The sequence below is a fragment of the Castanea sativa genome, chromosome 5, assembly GCF_040712315.1.
Source record: "Castanea sativa cultivar Marrone di Chiusa Pesio chromosome 5, ASM4071231v1".
NCBI classification, from domain to species: domain Eukaryota; kingdom Viridiplantae; phylum Streptophyta; class Magnoliopsida; order Fagales; family Fagaceae; genus Castanea; species Castanea sativa.
The window spans coordinates 27052606-27069380 of NC_134017.1; the positions used below are offsets into that span (position 1 = coordinate 27052606).

The 16775-nt window shown below is 37.6% G+C and overlaps 1 protein-coding gene and 1 long non-coding RNA gene across 3 annotated transcripts; both read left to right on the forward strand.

Moving 5' to 3' along the window:
* Positions 1 to 7233: 7233 nt before the first annotated feature.
* LOC142635002 (uncharacterized) lies at positions 7234 to 10470 on the forward strand. Its single transcript, XM_075809224.1, has 3 exons — positions 7234 to 7932; positions 8371 to 8650; positions 10460 to 10470. The coding sequence occupies exons 1-3, from the start codon at positions 7234 to 7236 to the stop codon at positions 10468 to 10470; spliced, it is 990 nt and encodes a 329-aa protein (XP_075665339.1).
* Positions 10471 to 10952: 482 nt separating this feature from the next.
* LOC142634222 (uncharacterized) lies at positions 10953 to 16298 on the forward strand. 2 transcript variants are annotated; one of them, XR_012844079.1, is made up of 5 exons: positions 10953 to 11263; positions 11379 to 11416; positions 11606 to 11814; positions 11985 to 12317; positions 15889 to 16298. It is a non-coding gene; the product is annotated as an uncharacterized LOC142634222 (long non-coding RNA). The 2 variants fall into 2 exon arrangements; XR_012844078.1 differs by having other exon boundaries at positions 10956 to 11263; positions 12193 to 12317.
* Positions 16299 to 16775: the final 477 nt, after the last annotated feature.

The following is a 16775-nucleotide window of genomic DNA, read 5'->3' on the forward strand; positions in this document are numbered from 1 at the left end:
ATGATCGGGCGACTGCTCATGTTTCTTTTATTGTGTGCATCAAAGGCTGTTCATATGTGAGACTAGTAAAGAAGGACGATCATACCTTTTGGAATTGGATGAACGTCAGGTTGTGCCATTTGATGCAATGAAGAACCAGTTCCTGGCTACCGGTGACAATAGTTACCTCTTGGCAACTATTGCTGCAGAGGTGGATTACCGATAATGCCCATGGAAGCCCTTTTCTAGATGTGCTTGGCAGTATTTTGAAGCTCTTATAATTTAACAATCTTTACCTTGAATATCTTTTAGGCTGCTCCTTGCATTAGATTTAACAAGGAAGGGATACAGCTTGCTGTATCAACAAGTGAGAATGGAATCAAAATACTTGCAAATGCTGATTGAGTACGGCTTCTGTGTTATTGAAAATCAAGCTGTTGATACCTCTAGAGTGGTTCCTGCAACTATTGCAAAGGTACTACTTTCTTTTAACTTTTATAGGAACTTCAAATGTGTACATGCTTCTTAATTAACATTGCTTATTTTTCAGGGACCTATAATTAGCACCTTTGGTGCTTCCTGTTCAACTGCTGGAACGAGCACTTGATATTAGTTGAAGTCCACAAAAACACTGAAGCTTTTGATTTTCTGAAGAATATTCTTATCAAAATTTCAAAAGAATATTTCAGGAGCTAAAATTCTTATTGAAATCTACGCGCTTGTTTTTTCTTGTCTCTATCATACATTTTTTTGGTAGTTTGAGATATTGATGTCTATGTGTATGCTTAGTACAGATTTCTCGATCATAATTTTAGTCTCTTTTATGTATAATTGCAGCCGTAGGCGTAGTTTGTGTTAAATTATTAAAAATAAATAATAAAAAAATAACTCAAACCCTTCACTTAATCACTCCTTCCCTCAAATTTTCACTGAGAAGAAACATAGCTTGGAATTAGAAGAAGCAGATTGAATGGAAAGGAGAGAGAAGCAGAGAATTGGAAGAGCAGAGACAGCGGAAAGGAGAGAGAGGCAGAGAAATTACACTGACAAGGATGACATTGACATTATTAGCAGTCTACCGGACTGTCTCCTTTGCCACATCCTCTCCTTTCTCCCAATTTGGGACGCTATCGTCACGAGCATTTTGTCAACCCGGCAGAGGCCTCTTTGGACTCTTGTCCCATAGGACTCCTTGGATGACGTTGGAGAACATTCAATGACCTTGCAGGTTTGAAAAATCTTACGCACACTTATATATAAGCTTTGAAGTTGGACAATAACAATGTCCTCTAGGAAAACTTATGAGGCTAATAATCTCTATGTCACTCGATGATAGGTGTTGTTGGCAAATAATTATACTGCATCTGTAGACTGTGATCTGGAATCCTAACAGTGTGCTTTTTGGTATGTTACCTTGAGGGGATTTATTTATAACTGAAAACGACATTGAAAGTCACGTTTATTGATTTGATTTCTTAACTTTTAAATGGGAGGTAGAGTGGAAATAGAGTTTGAACTCAAAACCACTTCTTCCAAAACCTTAAGCTATGAGGAATGAGTAAAATTAATCATTTAAAAACTATTTTGACATTCAACAAATAAAAAATTCTGCAATTTATAACCAGATATAACAGATATGTAAATAATAACATATCACATTTTTATTTTTAGCATTTTAAGTTTCCTTTTCAACAATAGGACATTTAGTAAGGCTATTTTACAATTATAAAACGAGGAAGAAAAGGAGTATATTCTTGAGAAACTATTTGCGTCTCTGATGATCTTTCCTGCTTTCCATTCAGGTGTTGCATATTCGAAACATATAGTGTAGATATATTCCTATCATGGTGGTAACGATTTGCACAACCACTTGGAGGTTTGTTTGTGTGTGTGTGTACTTATATAGTATTTAGTTATTAGCAAAATATGATGCTAACTGGTTCTTTTAGCTCCTTCTGTTAATAATTGTGTGTCTGCCATGAAATTTTCTTCAGATTGACGCTCATGTCGGTATGGTTAGTGATATTGCCTTTTCACATTCAAGCAAACAACTATGCATCATAACTTCTGGAGAGGACAAGACTATTAAGGTTTAATTTACTTGGCATATTCTTTGAGTATAATAATGAGGCTGGACTACATTGTGAAAGACTGAAAGTTCATTTCTGTTCAGGGGTGGGATGCTGTCACTGGCAATAAGCTATATACGTTTGTAGGGCATGAAGCACTGGTTTATTCTGTGTTCCGTCATCATAAGGAAAACATTCAGGTATTCAGTTGTTTTATTTGCACTTTTTCTAGTTGACAGTTTTCTTTAACTTTTCTTGAGAGACATCCAATGCTTGTTTCTCATGCCTCAACCAGAGTTTTAGCAGCTTTACTTAAATATTTTGGTGCACTTATTATGCACCAAGGCGAAAGATTTCTTTTTTCTCTTTCTTTGTTGCTTTTGTTTTGTCAAACTACCATTTTTTCCTATTTCTCTTTCATTAATAATCCATATGGTTAATATATATATTGCTATTTTCATGGTACTAAAAATGACACTATTCATTTCCACTTTTTTCCTTTCAACTCTTAATTGTATTTGAAAAAAATGGAAAATGCAAATCTTAATTGTCACACCCTAACAATCATAGGGGTTGCCACTTGATCTCCCCCCCCCCCCCTTTCTTCCTTTTTCTCCTGCTGTGTGGATTTGGTTTAGATCATTAAAGGTTTTTTTTACTTCCAACAGTTCATCTTTTCAACAGATACTGATGGGAAAATTAAGGTTTGGTTATATGATGACATGAGTTGAAGAGTTGACTTTGACGCTACGGGCCAATCTTTCACAACAATGGCCTACAGTGCTGACGGGACAAGGTAGTAATGATGTTTTACTAATGATCCAACTAAAATTCCTTAAAATTTTGACTATTGTTAGGCATTTGCTTGAGCTTTATATCATGTTTCTTTTTTATTGTGTTCATCATAGGTATTCTCATGTGGGACAAGGAGAATCATACCTTGTGGAATGGAATAAAAATGATGGGGCTATCAAGCGTGTGTATAATGGTCTTTGGAAGCAGTCTGTGGGGGTTGTGCAATTTGATAGAATGCAGAACCGGTTCCTGGCTACTAGAGACGAGTTTTGAATAAAATTTTGGGACATGGACAACGTTGACATCTTGACAACTACTGCTGCAAAGGGTGGATTACCGATAATGCCTATGGAAGCCCATTCTTGATGTGCTTAGCAGTACTTTGAAGCGCTTCTTATAATTAATCTTTATGTTGAATATCATTCAGGTTTCTCCTTGCATTCAATTTAACAAGGTAGGGATACTGTTAGCTGTATCGACAAGAGAGAATGGAATCAAAATACTTGCAAATGCTGATGGTTTATGGCTTTTGCATTCTATTGAAAATCGTGCAGTTGATGCCTCAAGAGGATATATAGAAGGCTTATAGTTCATGATGGGGGTTTTTTTGAAAGGTATGTTTGTTTGTAAAGTTCATGAGGTTGAGGACACATTCTCAAGCTCTTATTAATTTGCAGATTGTAGAAGTGAAGGACTTTATTATGTACTAAAGATTTTTATTATGTTGTGTTAATCATTTTCATGGAAAATAGTACCAATACGATGTTTGAGCAACAACACTACAATGCCGTTAGATAGGGCATTCACATGGAGATTGATAATGATGTAAAGGGATAAAAAAAAAATTGATAAATTTTTTTCCGTTATGGTTGTCATCTGCTTTGTGCCAAAACTTCAAAACTTGCTAGATCCCAATCTATTGTTGTCACATTAATTAACAAGGTAATGTGACAACTATCTTCTCAAAAAAAAAAAAAAAAAAGGTAATGTGACAATTAGAAAATCTCAAGGTAATGTGACAACTATCTTCTTTCATTACATAATTATTTGTCCTCAAATATCGCTCTAGCCCTTTCAAAAGAAAAATGCCTCTAGCCAGCCATCATTTAATGAAAGAATTAAACATTTTTGGTACTATAGTGAAAAACACAAAAGATTAGTACTACCACAAAAGCTTCATCAGACAACACTTGCTGTCGGTATTACAAACTCACAAAACTTCCCTTGTCCAGCTATATAAACATGTAGGAGTTTTCTACTAAGGTTGCTAATGCACTGAATTCCCTGAATAGCTTTTGGTCAATGGTCTTGAAACATACGTTTTGCATTTCATACATAATTGACAACATCAGCAAAACAAATACTGCTGATACACCTATCCTCTTAGGTATAATAGTCTTATCTTGTACATTCTAATAATTTAAACACCCAGCCAAACATTTATGCCCATCTTTATTTGCCCACATCCTCTGCTTTTGGAGTGCCTCAAATAATTTTCCTTCTTACACAGTATGCAAAACAATGATCTCAATTTAATTATCTTTGCAAGGTCCCTTACAATAGTCCTTGCACAATTTCCCCTATATAAATTAGACTTAGTTAAAAGTTCAATGTGGACTAACACTGTGTATGAATTAATGTCACACCCATCATACACAACCCAAAGAATTTCAATAAATACAAAAATTAGATTACAATAAATACAAGAATTTCAATAGATACAAAAATTAGAATTTCATAAGGCTGATGTTACAATATAATTTAACATTCATTTATGGCTCTGGTGGGTACTTAGACTAAGTTGATTTGGTAGATCAACTCAAAGTGGACTTAGACTAGCTGGTTCTAGCTCATTCTCTAACCAAAGTGGAGCAAGATGTAATACAAAAAAGAGTCCAAGTTTTCTGGAAGTTTTCTGGAAAATGGGGGGTTTTCACAGTTTCGTTATTGAGTCCAAGTTTTTTCAATTAGTTGTAGAGGAAGGGGGACGTTATTTCTTGTTACAGATTTATGAGAGGGGCAAATATTCTATGAGATCAGTCTTCATGGGTAGAAATGCAGCACATTGGCTGATGAAGATCATCGAAGACACTGTTGTTGGGGCAAGCTCCAAACAGTTCTTTTCTTTCAGGGACGGTGACACTGCTTATACTCTCCAGCGCAGCACCAACTCGTTTGGTCAGTTTTTACTCCTGACTGAACTAAAAGCTGGCGGGTGTAGGAGGTCGATCATTATCCCTGAAGGCAAAGAGAGATATGGTTGGAGGGCTTTTGGCCTTGAACTAAGAAAGATGTTGTTTCCCTCCCAATATGCAGTGGGTGGAACTGGCCTTCCAACCTTTATTCCTCAGGTGCATAGGCCATATTTGGAGCCTCAACACTCTAGATCTTTTGCTGAAGTTGTGCAAGGCAGTAATGGAAGAGTAGAGGATAGAAAGCAGCCAAAGCAGGTAGGCTCCTTTGACAAGGGGAAGAAGACACATCTAGGAGGGGAGAAGATGGAGGGGAATCGGAGTCTCACAGGAGCTAAAGTGGGAGTTTTTCCGGTAGGCAAGCCTAATAAGATGGTGGTGGAAGGAGGTGATAGGAGGGAGCAGTGCATTAATGAGGAGTCAGTGGCAGAAAGCAGGATACGTTTCCCAAGCTTCAATTTGAATGCAAAAGCCTATGACAATAGGAAAAGGAGTGATGTAAGGAGGCCATGCTGGACAGGGAGAAGTCTTATCGTGGAAGTTGACGTGATGGGGAGGAGGCGGGTTTCCTGGGATAGGAAGAAGAGGAGAGATCAGAAGCATAAATGGGTTTCACGGGCTGGCAAGGATTTGCATTAGGGTAAGGTGGGTCTGGGTTTGGGCCCTAATAAGTTGGTGGCCCAACTGACTGGTAGTGAGTCTGGTTTAGGCCCACAGCTCAAAAGCCCAATCTCCTTTGAGCCTGGGGAATCTTCGGTTAAGAGTGTTGAGTCCTTACACTCAGTCGATAAGCACGTGAAGGATGGGGTGTGTCCATGGGCGAGTCCGATGACGCTTGTAACGCCGTCGCAGGTGGCCGGAGGTCTGGTGTGGTCGCCAAAGGTACGGGTTCAGGCCGATAAGGGTGGTTTGTGCCTGTCGGTGTCTTCGAAGCCTCCGACGAGCCCTGTTTTGACGGTACAGGTGATGCGTCGCACCGGGGTTCTGGTGGGTCCGTTTCATCGGCGTTGCGAGCCATCGATAGGAGTGGTGGGGTGTGCCGGATCCCCTTCGGCGATGGTCTTCAGGCTGAGCTCTGACCGGAATAACACCTTCGGTGCCATTTCGTTGTCGAGTGGGATATTTTCTGAAGGAATGAGGACAGTGTCTCTCAATATAGTGCCACGGTCGTTACGACCTCTTCTCCCTGACTTCTTTCTGGAGATGGTGCGAGCTGGACCAAGGGGCTTGGGGGCAGTGGGTCAGGAGGTTAATTCTTCTTTTAGCATTGAACTATGCCTTCTTGGGGAGGTTATGCTTGTGGAGGAAGCAACTGTTGATACAAACTTGTCAGTTGCCTTTCCTCTGCAAATATTCGATCCGAGTGCACCGACAACCTTGGCAGAGTTGGAGGAGGTTGATGAAGTTTTTAGTATTGAGAATAACATAGATATATCTGGGTGGGTGAAACACAGAATCCCTGGTTTTAGCAAATTGGTTGGGTTATCTATGACGCGACATGAGAAATTGTGCATTTCTCTATTACAGAGGCTTGAAGCAGAGATGGAGGCAGCCAATGTGTTACACAGGAAAATTATGGGCAGTAAGAAGGTGGTTAAGTCCAAAAATAAGGGATGCAGAGAGCTGCAAAACCTGATTTCTTCGGTGAATTATGACAGAAGATAGAGGGTGGTCTTGTGATGTTGCTTGGAGCTGGGGATTTTTTAGTGTTTATGAAGATAAAAATGATTTCGTGGAACGTTAGAGGTTTAAATGACCCTCGGAAACGCCTTATGGTGAAGAACTTGTTGCGGGAGTGGAAGTGTGATGTTGTTTGTTTACAAGAGACAAAAATTGCGAGCATGAATCGTCAGCTGGTTTGTAGTCTGTGAGGCTGCCCATATGTGGACTAGGCTGTGTTGGAGGCGGACCGGACTGCTGGTGGTATTTTGCTTATGTGGGATAAAAGGGTTTTGGATAAGGTGGAGATTATGGTTGGTACATTCTCAGTGTCGGTAAAGTGGAAAGGGGTGGGGGACGGGTTTATTTGGGCTTGCTCAGGCGTCTATGGTCCAAATAAGAATGTTGAGAGGGGTCTCATGTGGGATGAGTTAGTGGGAGTTCAGTAGTGTTGGAGGATTCCGTGGTGCTGTTTTGGGGACTTTAATATTGTCCGTTTTCCTAGCAAGCGTAGGGGCGAGACCTGTTTTTCCACGGCTATGGAGAAATTTTCTGAATTTGTTGAGGATCTTAACTTGGTTGATTTGCCTTTGGAAGGAGGTAGCTTTACTTGGTCTAGTGGTTTTGATCAACCAATGATGTTTAGGATTGATAGAGCTTTGGTCACTCCTGATTGGGAGGATCATTTCCCAAATGTTTCTCAAAGGATTTTACCCTGTACTGTTTCAGACCACAGTCCAATTCTCTTGGAGGCAGGGGGAATGGCAAGGGGGAAAAGTCCATTCAGATTTGAAAATATGTGGTTGAAGTCGGAAGGTTTTGTGGATAGGGCTCACACATGGTGGAATCGATATTCCTTTGTAGGTACTCCTAGCTTTGTGCTTGCGAAAAAATTAAAGGCTCTCAAAGAGGACATTGTGCAATGGAATCGCCGAGAGTTTGGTAATGTAGCGCGTCAAAAGAAGCAATTACTGGAGGAGTTGATAACATTAGATGCTAAGGAGGGAGATTTTGGTCTCTCTGATGGGGAGAAAGTTCATAGGGCTGGTTTGAGGTCCCAGGTGGAGCATCTTCTTTCCTTAGAAGAAATTTCCTGGAGACAAAAATCTAGGATGTTATGTATCAAAGAAGGGGATAATAACACCAAGTTTTTTCATAAAATGGCTAATTCCCACAGACGGTCCAATCACTTAAGGACCTTGGAGGTGGATGGGGTGGTTTTTGAAGAGGCTTTCGAGGTAACTTATCAAGTTGTACAATTTTATAAAAATTTGTACAAGGAGACTGAGGAGTGGAGGCCTTTAGTGGAGGGTTTGGAATTTGATCGTATCGAGAATAGAGAGAGGGTTTGGCTTGAAAGGAAGTTTGAGAGAGAGGAGATTCTTCAAGTTGTTAGGGGTTTGGAAGGGGATAAAGCTCTAGGTCCGGATGGGTTTACTATGACATTCTATCATCATTGCTGGAGGATAGTGGAAAAAGATGTCCTAGTGGTCTTTGAAGAGTTTTTCCATCATTGCAAGTTTGAAAAATCCCTTAATGCGACCTTCATTGCTTTAATTCCTAAAAAGAATGATGCTTCCAATATTAGAGATTTTCGACCTATTAGCTTGGTGGGGAGTGTGTATAAAATCTTGGCTAAGGTCTTGGCAAATCGCTTGAGAGTGGTTTTTGATCAGTTGATTTCTGAGAATCAGAACAGCTTTGTGGGTGGGAGACAAATCCTTGACTCGGTTCTCATTGCGAATGAGTGTGTGGATAGTCGTGGGAAGAGTAGGGTTCCTGGAGTCATTTGTAAGCTCGATATGGAGAAAGCCTACGATCATGTGAATTGGGAGGCTTTGTTGTATTTGCTGAATAGGATGGGTTTTGGAGTGAAGTGGTGTAAGTGGATACGTTCTTGCATATCCACAATTCAGTTCTCTGTTTTGGTTAATGGGTCCCCAGCTGATTTCTTTGGTATCTTAAGGGGTTTAAGACAAGGAGATCCGCTATCTCCTATACTGTTTTTGATCTTGATGGAGGTGTTTAGTAGGATGTTAAGGAGAATGGAGGGAGCTGGCTTGATTCGTGGATTTAATCTTAGGGGTAGGAGGGATGGTGGGGAACGTGTTTCACATCTCTTATTTGCAGATGATACCATCCTCTTTTGTGATGCAGATGTGGAGCAAATTCTTCATATTCGGTTGTTGCTCCTTAGTTTTCAGGCGGTAACGGGTTTGAAGGTCAATGTGCATAAGAGCGAAATGGTTCCTATAGGGGAGGTTGGTGATGTGCATGCTCTGGCTGATATATTGGGCTGCAGAGTTGGATCTTTACCTATGTTGTATCTTGGCATGCCGTTGGGGGCTCCTCACAATTCCCCTTTAATTTGGAATACAATTTTGGAAAATATTAGGCGGAAACTATCTGGGTGGAAGAAGTTGTACTTGTCTAAGGGGGGTCGTTTGATGCTTCTCAAGAGTACACTTTCTGTCTTTCGACTTACTTTCTATCGCTATTCACTATTCCTACTCATGTGGCTAATAAAATTGAAAAGTTGCAAAGGGATTTCCTTTGGGGAGAGCAAGATTCATTTGGTTGGTTGGGACAAAGTTTGTGCGCCTATAGCCAATGGTGGCTTAGGGATCAGGAAACTCACTACCTTTAATAAGGCTTTGTTGGGGAAATGGTTGTGGCGGTTTGGAAAAGAAGAGGGTCGGCTATGGAGGCGGGTTGTAGCTTCAAAATATGGGGAAGAATGGAGGGGATGGACCTCAAAGCTGGGTAGGGGAGCTCATGGGTGTGGTTTGTGGAGAAGCATCCGCATGTGTTGGGAGGATTTCAGCAAAAATTGTCAGTTTGTGTTTGGATTGGGGAATAGGGTGAGGTTTTGGCAGGATGGGTGGCATGGGGATCAACCTTTTCAATTGGCCTTTCCAAGGCTGTATGGCATTGCCATTGCGAAGGAGGCTTCTGTTGAAGCTTCTTTGCATAGGCAGGGGGTGGAGGATAGAAGATTTTGGAATGTTCAGTTTAGTAGATTTTTTAATGATTGGGAGATGGATGAAGGGTTGAGGTTTCTTCGTATGTTGGGTGCTATAACCCCTCCTATGGATGTTGGAGATCGGATGAGATGGAAATTGAAGTCTAATGGAGCTTTTGACATCTGGTCATACTATAACAAATTAAGAAATTCTCCTTCAACTATCTTTCCTTGGAAAGCTATTTGGAGAGTAAAGGCCCCAAGGCGAGTTTCTTTTTTTGTTTGGTGTGTAGCTTGGAATAAGATCCTAACGAGAGACAACCTGAGATTGAGGAGATTGAATTTTGTGGATTGGTGCATTATGTGCCGTCATTGTGGAGAGACGATAGATCACCTTCTTCTTCATTGTGAAATGGCCTACCGTTTATGGAGCTTTGTTTTTATAACTTTTGGCTTGGCCTGGGTTATGCCTAGATCGATTCCTGAATTGCTTTTTGGTTGGTGGAATTGGCTGGGGAAGCATTCATCTCAGATCTGGAATTTAGTCCCGCTGTGCATCCTTTGGTGTATTTGGAAGGAGCGAAACCGAAGGACTTTTGAGGATTTGGATAGCTCTAGTGATCAGTTGCTTGTTTTTTTTAGTGGAACTCTCTTTGATTGGTCTCGTGCGTGGGGACTCACGTCTAGTGATTCCCTCCCCTCTTTTCTTTGCTCCCTTTTCCTTTAGTAATTTACTTGTTGTCTTTGTTTCTCTTTGTTTTCTTCTTCTTGTATCTCCTACATTGCTCTGTGTTCTTTTTCAGGCATAGAGTAACCTTTCGTATATATATCATTCTTACTTATCAAAAAAAAAGATTGATGCAGGACAAGCCAGAATTTTGAAACAAGAAATTGAAGAACAGGGAAAATCAAGATAAAAAAAACCTAGGAGCCGATACTTAGGCTTGCTTGAAGTCAACATCAAGCGAAAGAAAACCACTAGGAGACCTCCTACTGTTGGCTGAAGTCGGTATCAAACTTACTATTGCCTAATTCTAATCAACAATATCCATATCTATACATATTTTATAGCAGAAATTGAGAGAAAGTAGATTCCTACAATTAAGGAGGTAGTGACAAATAAAATAATTGCCTATTTAAAATTAAGACATGATTCGCTTTAAAAAGCGATCCGTTACATTGTTGGGTAACGCTGGAACACCGTTTTAAAAGGGTAAATTATAATTTTTTCACCACGTTAAAACACTGTTGGAGCCCTCTTGGTATAAAAGGAAATTAACTGCTTAAGACAGGAAAAAAAAAAAAGGAGAAAGAGAAACCGAGAGAAAAGAGAGTCAGAGAAATAGAGAGGCAGAGAACGGAGAAGGAGAGAGAGATCGAGAGATCAAATACTGCACGCTCTAAAAACTGAATCCCAAAACACACAATCATTCATTCTTTCCATTTGTTAACACAAACGGCCAAAAGAAAAGATTTTCCCTGCCGATGAAAAAGAAAAAACAGAAGCCCATTGAAATATTTCCACAGTTTGCAATCAAGAATGAAAAGATGTCACTCACTTTCCTGTCAGATTTCTTCATCTAACTGTCCGTTAATTTCTTTCACCGGTGAGTTTTTATCTTCGATTTAAGTTTGTTTATTAATTATGATTAGGTTTTGATATTTTGTTTGGATTGTTTTTGATTTTGGTATTTTAATTAAGTTTTTCTCTTCGCTTTTCAGTTTGACATTCTCAGCTGCACGCCCTCAAGTTCAACCAGGTACCATTTTCGAATCGATCAGATTCCAGATCGCTTAGATCTACTTTGATTTTTTTCGTTTTTGTCGGATCTAGGGTTTATCATTTGTTCTTTGGATGAATGTATTGCTTTTGTTTATTGGTGGTGTTAGTACTCTGCTTTGAATGTTCCGATTTCAATGTATTTCTCCCTCAATTGTTCACATTCTAGATTTCAGAATCGAAATGATTGTGTTACTCGCTAATGGTGAAATAAGCCGCATCACTTCCCAATGAAAACTTCAAAGTCACTGTAACTGAGATCTGCTCTTCCGCCCTGTTCCGTTTCTTCTCTGCAACTCCATGCACACAAGGTCAGAATAGCGTGTTTGCATGTTCCGTTCTAGACCAACAGACAGAGGAAAAAAGAAAATCCAAAAGGTTTGGCTACCTTTTTCCCTAATTTCCCATTTATTTTTACAATTTCTTGAGTTCTGTTTTGTTCGATTGTTGAATTGACTAAATTTTGTTTTTGTTTGGCAGATTTTTGTTAGGTTTGTGTTTTTTTTTGGTTAGACCCCCAAATTGGAATTGATTTATGCTTTGTGCAGATCTATGTTTTGCTGAATCGTTCGCAAAAAAAAAAAAAAAACGTTGATTACTGAGAGTACATTATATTGTTTGGCATTGCTTAACACCGTTTGACAGCTTTTTTGGTATATTAAAAAAAAAACGGTTATAATAAAATTTAAAAAAAAACGTTGCAAACCCTAGTGATCTCTTTTCATCTGACTCCGCATAACATTCTCTCTCTAAAAGAAAACGCCTAGCGATACTGCGACACAGAGAAAGGGAAGGAGGAAAAAAAAAACTTGCAATTCAGCCATTGCCATCTGATCTGCTGCTCTGCCTCATCTCTCCTCTGCAACAAAATTTTTCTAAAGGTCAGCGCACTCTTTTCTTCTTCAAATACTGTTTTGGTTTTCTGAAACTTTTCGCCATTGATTTTCCTTTACAAATTAGCATATTAAATCTCCAATATGTATATGTTTTTAGTTTAAGGCCAGATGTTTATACTACAAGAATTACCATCTTCCTTTTCAATATATGATATATCTGTATTTCAAAATTTTCTCCATACCAAATTGTCTAGGGTTCTTCTTTGACTCCTTTTGAAATATAGATGGGTTTATTTCTCTTTCTATGGGAAAATTATAATTTCCGGTTTTAAGTACTGGTAACATAAGGGATTTTGCCCTTGATTTTAATAGCCAAATTTCAACTTGGATGGTTATAAGTCTGAAAGTTTAGAGTGTGCAATGATGGGTTTATTCTCTCTCTATGGATGATTGGTCTGAAATTATTATTTTCAGTTTTTAAGTTTTGGTAACATTAGGGATTTTGCCCTTGATTTTAATACTTGGATGGTTTAAAATATGAAAGTTTAGAGTGTATAGTAATTACTGCGTTTTTGAAAAATAAATAAATTAATTAATAACCAACTGATTACTATACACCTTCCAACAGATTGTTAGACAATGTGTTATTGAAATTATAAAAAACCTTCTTACTCTGTCATTTTGTTTAAATTCAGATTTGCTGCAATTCTCTGTCAAGTACAAAACTTGAGTAATTTGCAAGCAGAGTTTCTGGAACAAACTGATAGGTTAGGAAAGCCTAATTTTTCCTTTGTTTATCTGATAATTCTGTCCATTATGTATTTGTTGTTTGAATTTCCTCTGTTTTTGCATATTTTAGACAGCTTTTTCTAAAAAGAAAAAAATGCATTCCATGATTCTTTTTCAACTAACCAGTAAAATTGTTATGTTTTTTTTTGTTGGTGTCATGCTTTGTGATCAACTTCCTTATAATGATTATTTTAGCTTCTTTTTGTAGACTTTGTTTCACCTTAGGACAGCCTTACTATCCTTTTTTTAGGCTTTACATTTCAATCTACCTCAAAGATTAAATTTTCTTGATTCTGAGGGATTTCAGTTGCTATTTGTGATGATTCTGTGAATGAAACTTTCAATTTCAAATAGAGCTCTCATATATGGTTTGTGATCTCTAGCATTTTTCCCCACCCATGTTTGTAAGATTTGAGTTGCAATAGTAGCAGATTATTTATTACAAGTTTAAGTATCTTATATTAGTATCTATATAATTTTTAGCCTCTATCTTTCATACTGTTGAATATTTTGTTTTGTTCAGTTATTTTGGAACTCCGTGCATCCATCTTAATTTCGCTAATTTTTGCATATAGGCTCAAGCTGTTGTTTTCCCTATTAAATAAGTAGTGTTGTTCTCAAAGTTCTTGGTTTGTAAGTGAATGGTTTGATTCAAGTGCTAATTTGAAGATTATATTGATTAAGGTAGATCAAGAACTTTTTTCATATTTAGGCGTGGGTAGACTCATTACATGAATTTGAGTGTCCCTGTGCTGAATTAGCAACATGTGTGCACCTTAAGGCAATATCTTTACATGAGATAACATAGGAGAAGAAGACTAAGACTTGGTGACATTTGCTGGCTGTATTAATGGTGTGGAGGATTTTTTATATTATTTTTAAAATGTATTTGAACAATAATAATTTGTACCATCTGTTTAGTGCACAGTTTTTATAGCCTGGATTTTTTTTTTCCTTCTTACATGCTTGCTTTTTGTTTCCTTTAAAAGGTTGGATGGAATGCCATGTTGTCTTTTTTGTTTTTTTGTTTTTCTTTTGATGGAATGCCATGTTGTCTTTGGCAAGATGCTCTATGGGATGGATCTTGTTTACAAGAGTGACACAGAAGGATATATTTAGTTATTGTTTTGGGATGTCATTCTATTTGGTCAAATATTATAAATTTTACCATTTATCTAGAGATGGTGTCTTTTGGAAAAGTCTTCAGAACTCTTACCCACAGTCCATCTGTTTCTAAGTAATTTTTTTAGAACAATGCTTACTCCTAAATCTGTGTATATTTATTCTTTTTCTTGATATGCAGAGTATTAAGAAATTTAATATTTTTTAAATGGATAGATTTAGAAATATGTTTTGAACCAGTTCAGTCTTGGTGTCCCATGAGCAGTCAATGGTACTATGGGATCAATCTTGCACATTTTTCAATTCAAGCCAGATTACAACTTCAATTTATTTTTCTATAATTTAAGAAACCTCCTTTTCCCATCCTTTTGTTGAAGCACAAATTTACAGAGTTCTCTTTCAGATAAGACATTTGGGTGTTTTTGGTATATTAAAAAAAAACCGTGTTAAAATAAAATAAAAAAAACGTTGCAATTGAAAAAACCCTAACAGAAAATAATATTAAAAAAAAATGGATACAGAAATCTAAAAAAACGTCATGTTTTCTTTAGGTTTGTGTAAGAAGTTGGTCTGACTGCTATGGGGAGTTATTAATGATCTTAGCCCTCTTGGGTTTGTGAGAAAGGAGGAAACTTTCTGTATTTTTGAGCTAGGAAAGGGTTCTGTTTATGGAGTGGGCAGCAACAGCATAAACTTATTCTACTGATAAACTTATTTTATCTGTAGAATAAGTACATTGATGTCTCTATGCCAGGATTGAGATTTCGTTAATCTATTGATACATGGGTGAAGAGGGATGTTTGATTGTAAAAGGGGAATTTTCATTTTGTTTTTAATATGATTTGTAATGTAGTTTCTTGGCCTTTTAGAATCTGAAAGTTACTGAATACTTAAAATGGGGGGTTTGTTTTTGTGATCACATGATTATTACACTTCTTTTTTTTTTTTCTTTTGCATCCTATTGATCTTATGCTACAGGAATCGTTTTATTTGTGAGTTTCCTGTCATTTTCTTAAAGGTTATGGTGCATTCTGATCTGGGTTCAGTTCAGAAACTGAGGCCCCACTTGGTTGATACCAAAAAAAAAAAATTAAAGGAATAAAACATATAAATTAATATATGTAAATATAAAAAAAGTTCAGAAGCCAAAAATGCTACTCTGAGATAACAGGGGACTCTGTTTTTATCGCTTTTCAGAACTATACTATAATCTCTGACATGTAGCTTTCTGAATTCTGAACTAAATTTTGTGGGGTGTGTATGGTTGTGGTGCAGTGGGTATTCTTTGCTTAGAGATCCCCAGTACAACAAAGGACTTACCAATGCTTTGGTATCTTCAAATGTTTTCCCCTTTTAGTTGAAAAGATTCTAATGCTCCATTACTTAAAGCTGGGTCTCGAACTAATCATATTCCAGATTGTAGGAATGTACTATGATAAATTTAAGGATCAATCCAGATCGTCCTATAGTTTACTTTTGTGGAATCAGATCAGTTACTAGGATTGTAATGACAAATTTACTGGTTTAAAAGTCATTTGCATATCAGTATCCATGCGATTGCTGCTTCTGCACTGCAGGGCTTGCACCATAACCAAAGTTTTGCCATATATTTTATGTCATTTCTACCAGTTGTTCTTTTTTATTTTGAGGTCTGTTTAAATCAGTGGCCAAAGGAATTTATCTTTATTTTGTTCCAATGGTGTAGCTTTGAGAATAATCCCCGGCTAGAAGGTCCAGAGTTGCTAGGACTTGCAAGTTATGACACTAACTGCTCATGAAGATGTATGATGCCGCAAAACTCAACTTTGCATGGAATAGATATGTATTCCAAAAATTGGAAGTGCGTTACCTACAGTGTAGTGGGATTGGTGATAAATTCAATCCCTCATATATAACTATTTGTAAATTTTACTATACTGTTGTGCTCTTTTGAAAATGTTCAATACGTTAATATGTATTGATGAAATACTAGAAAAGGGTTTACCTACCATGTGAATGGTTGATTTGGTTGACAGTTTCGCTCATAATATGTTCAAGACATTAATATGTATTAATGTAATACTAGAAAAGGGTTTACCTGTCGAACAAATAGTTGATTTGGTCCGACTTCATCTCTCTTGCTTTGTCCTACTTATTACTAATGATTTTTATACAAGCTCATATACTTCTGTTCTCTTTCCAGCTTCAAAATTTTCAGGAATACTGATTGAAAATAAGTTTGATGTGTGCTGTTTCTGAACTGCAAGGTATTAAACATTAGTTTCTGTACTTGCTGTCATGCTAGCAAAAATAGGGGTTTTAGCCGGTTTTACCTATTGTTGGATTTGAACCAATGACTTACTGCTTATTATTCAAGGGGGGAGGGGGTGTGGAGCGCTAAGAAAGAGATAGTGTTATCACTATTCAAAATGAAGCAGCAGCTAGCATGCTAAGATCAGAAGGAAAAATAGCAACTACAGAATTCAATTTAATTTTCAGTTTCTGTTTTCCATCCTACCTGATCTACTGTTTTTGAAGAGCAATTGAAATTGTAGAACTTTGAAATTTGAAAGTGTAATGTTTTTTATACAAATTTGATTATCTCATAGATTT

What these genes read in the sequence shown, in the direction of transcription:
- LOC142635002 (XM_075809224.1), top strand. Translation starts at nt 7,234, where the DNA reads ATGGAGAAATTTTCTGAATTTGTTGAGGATCTTAACTTGGTTGATTTG. An exon ending in TTTTTGAAGAGGCTTTCGAG is followed by an intron (nt 7,933 to 8,370) that starts GTAACTTATCAA and finishes GTTTTTGATCAG; the next exon opens with TTGATTTCTGAGAATCAGAA.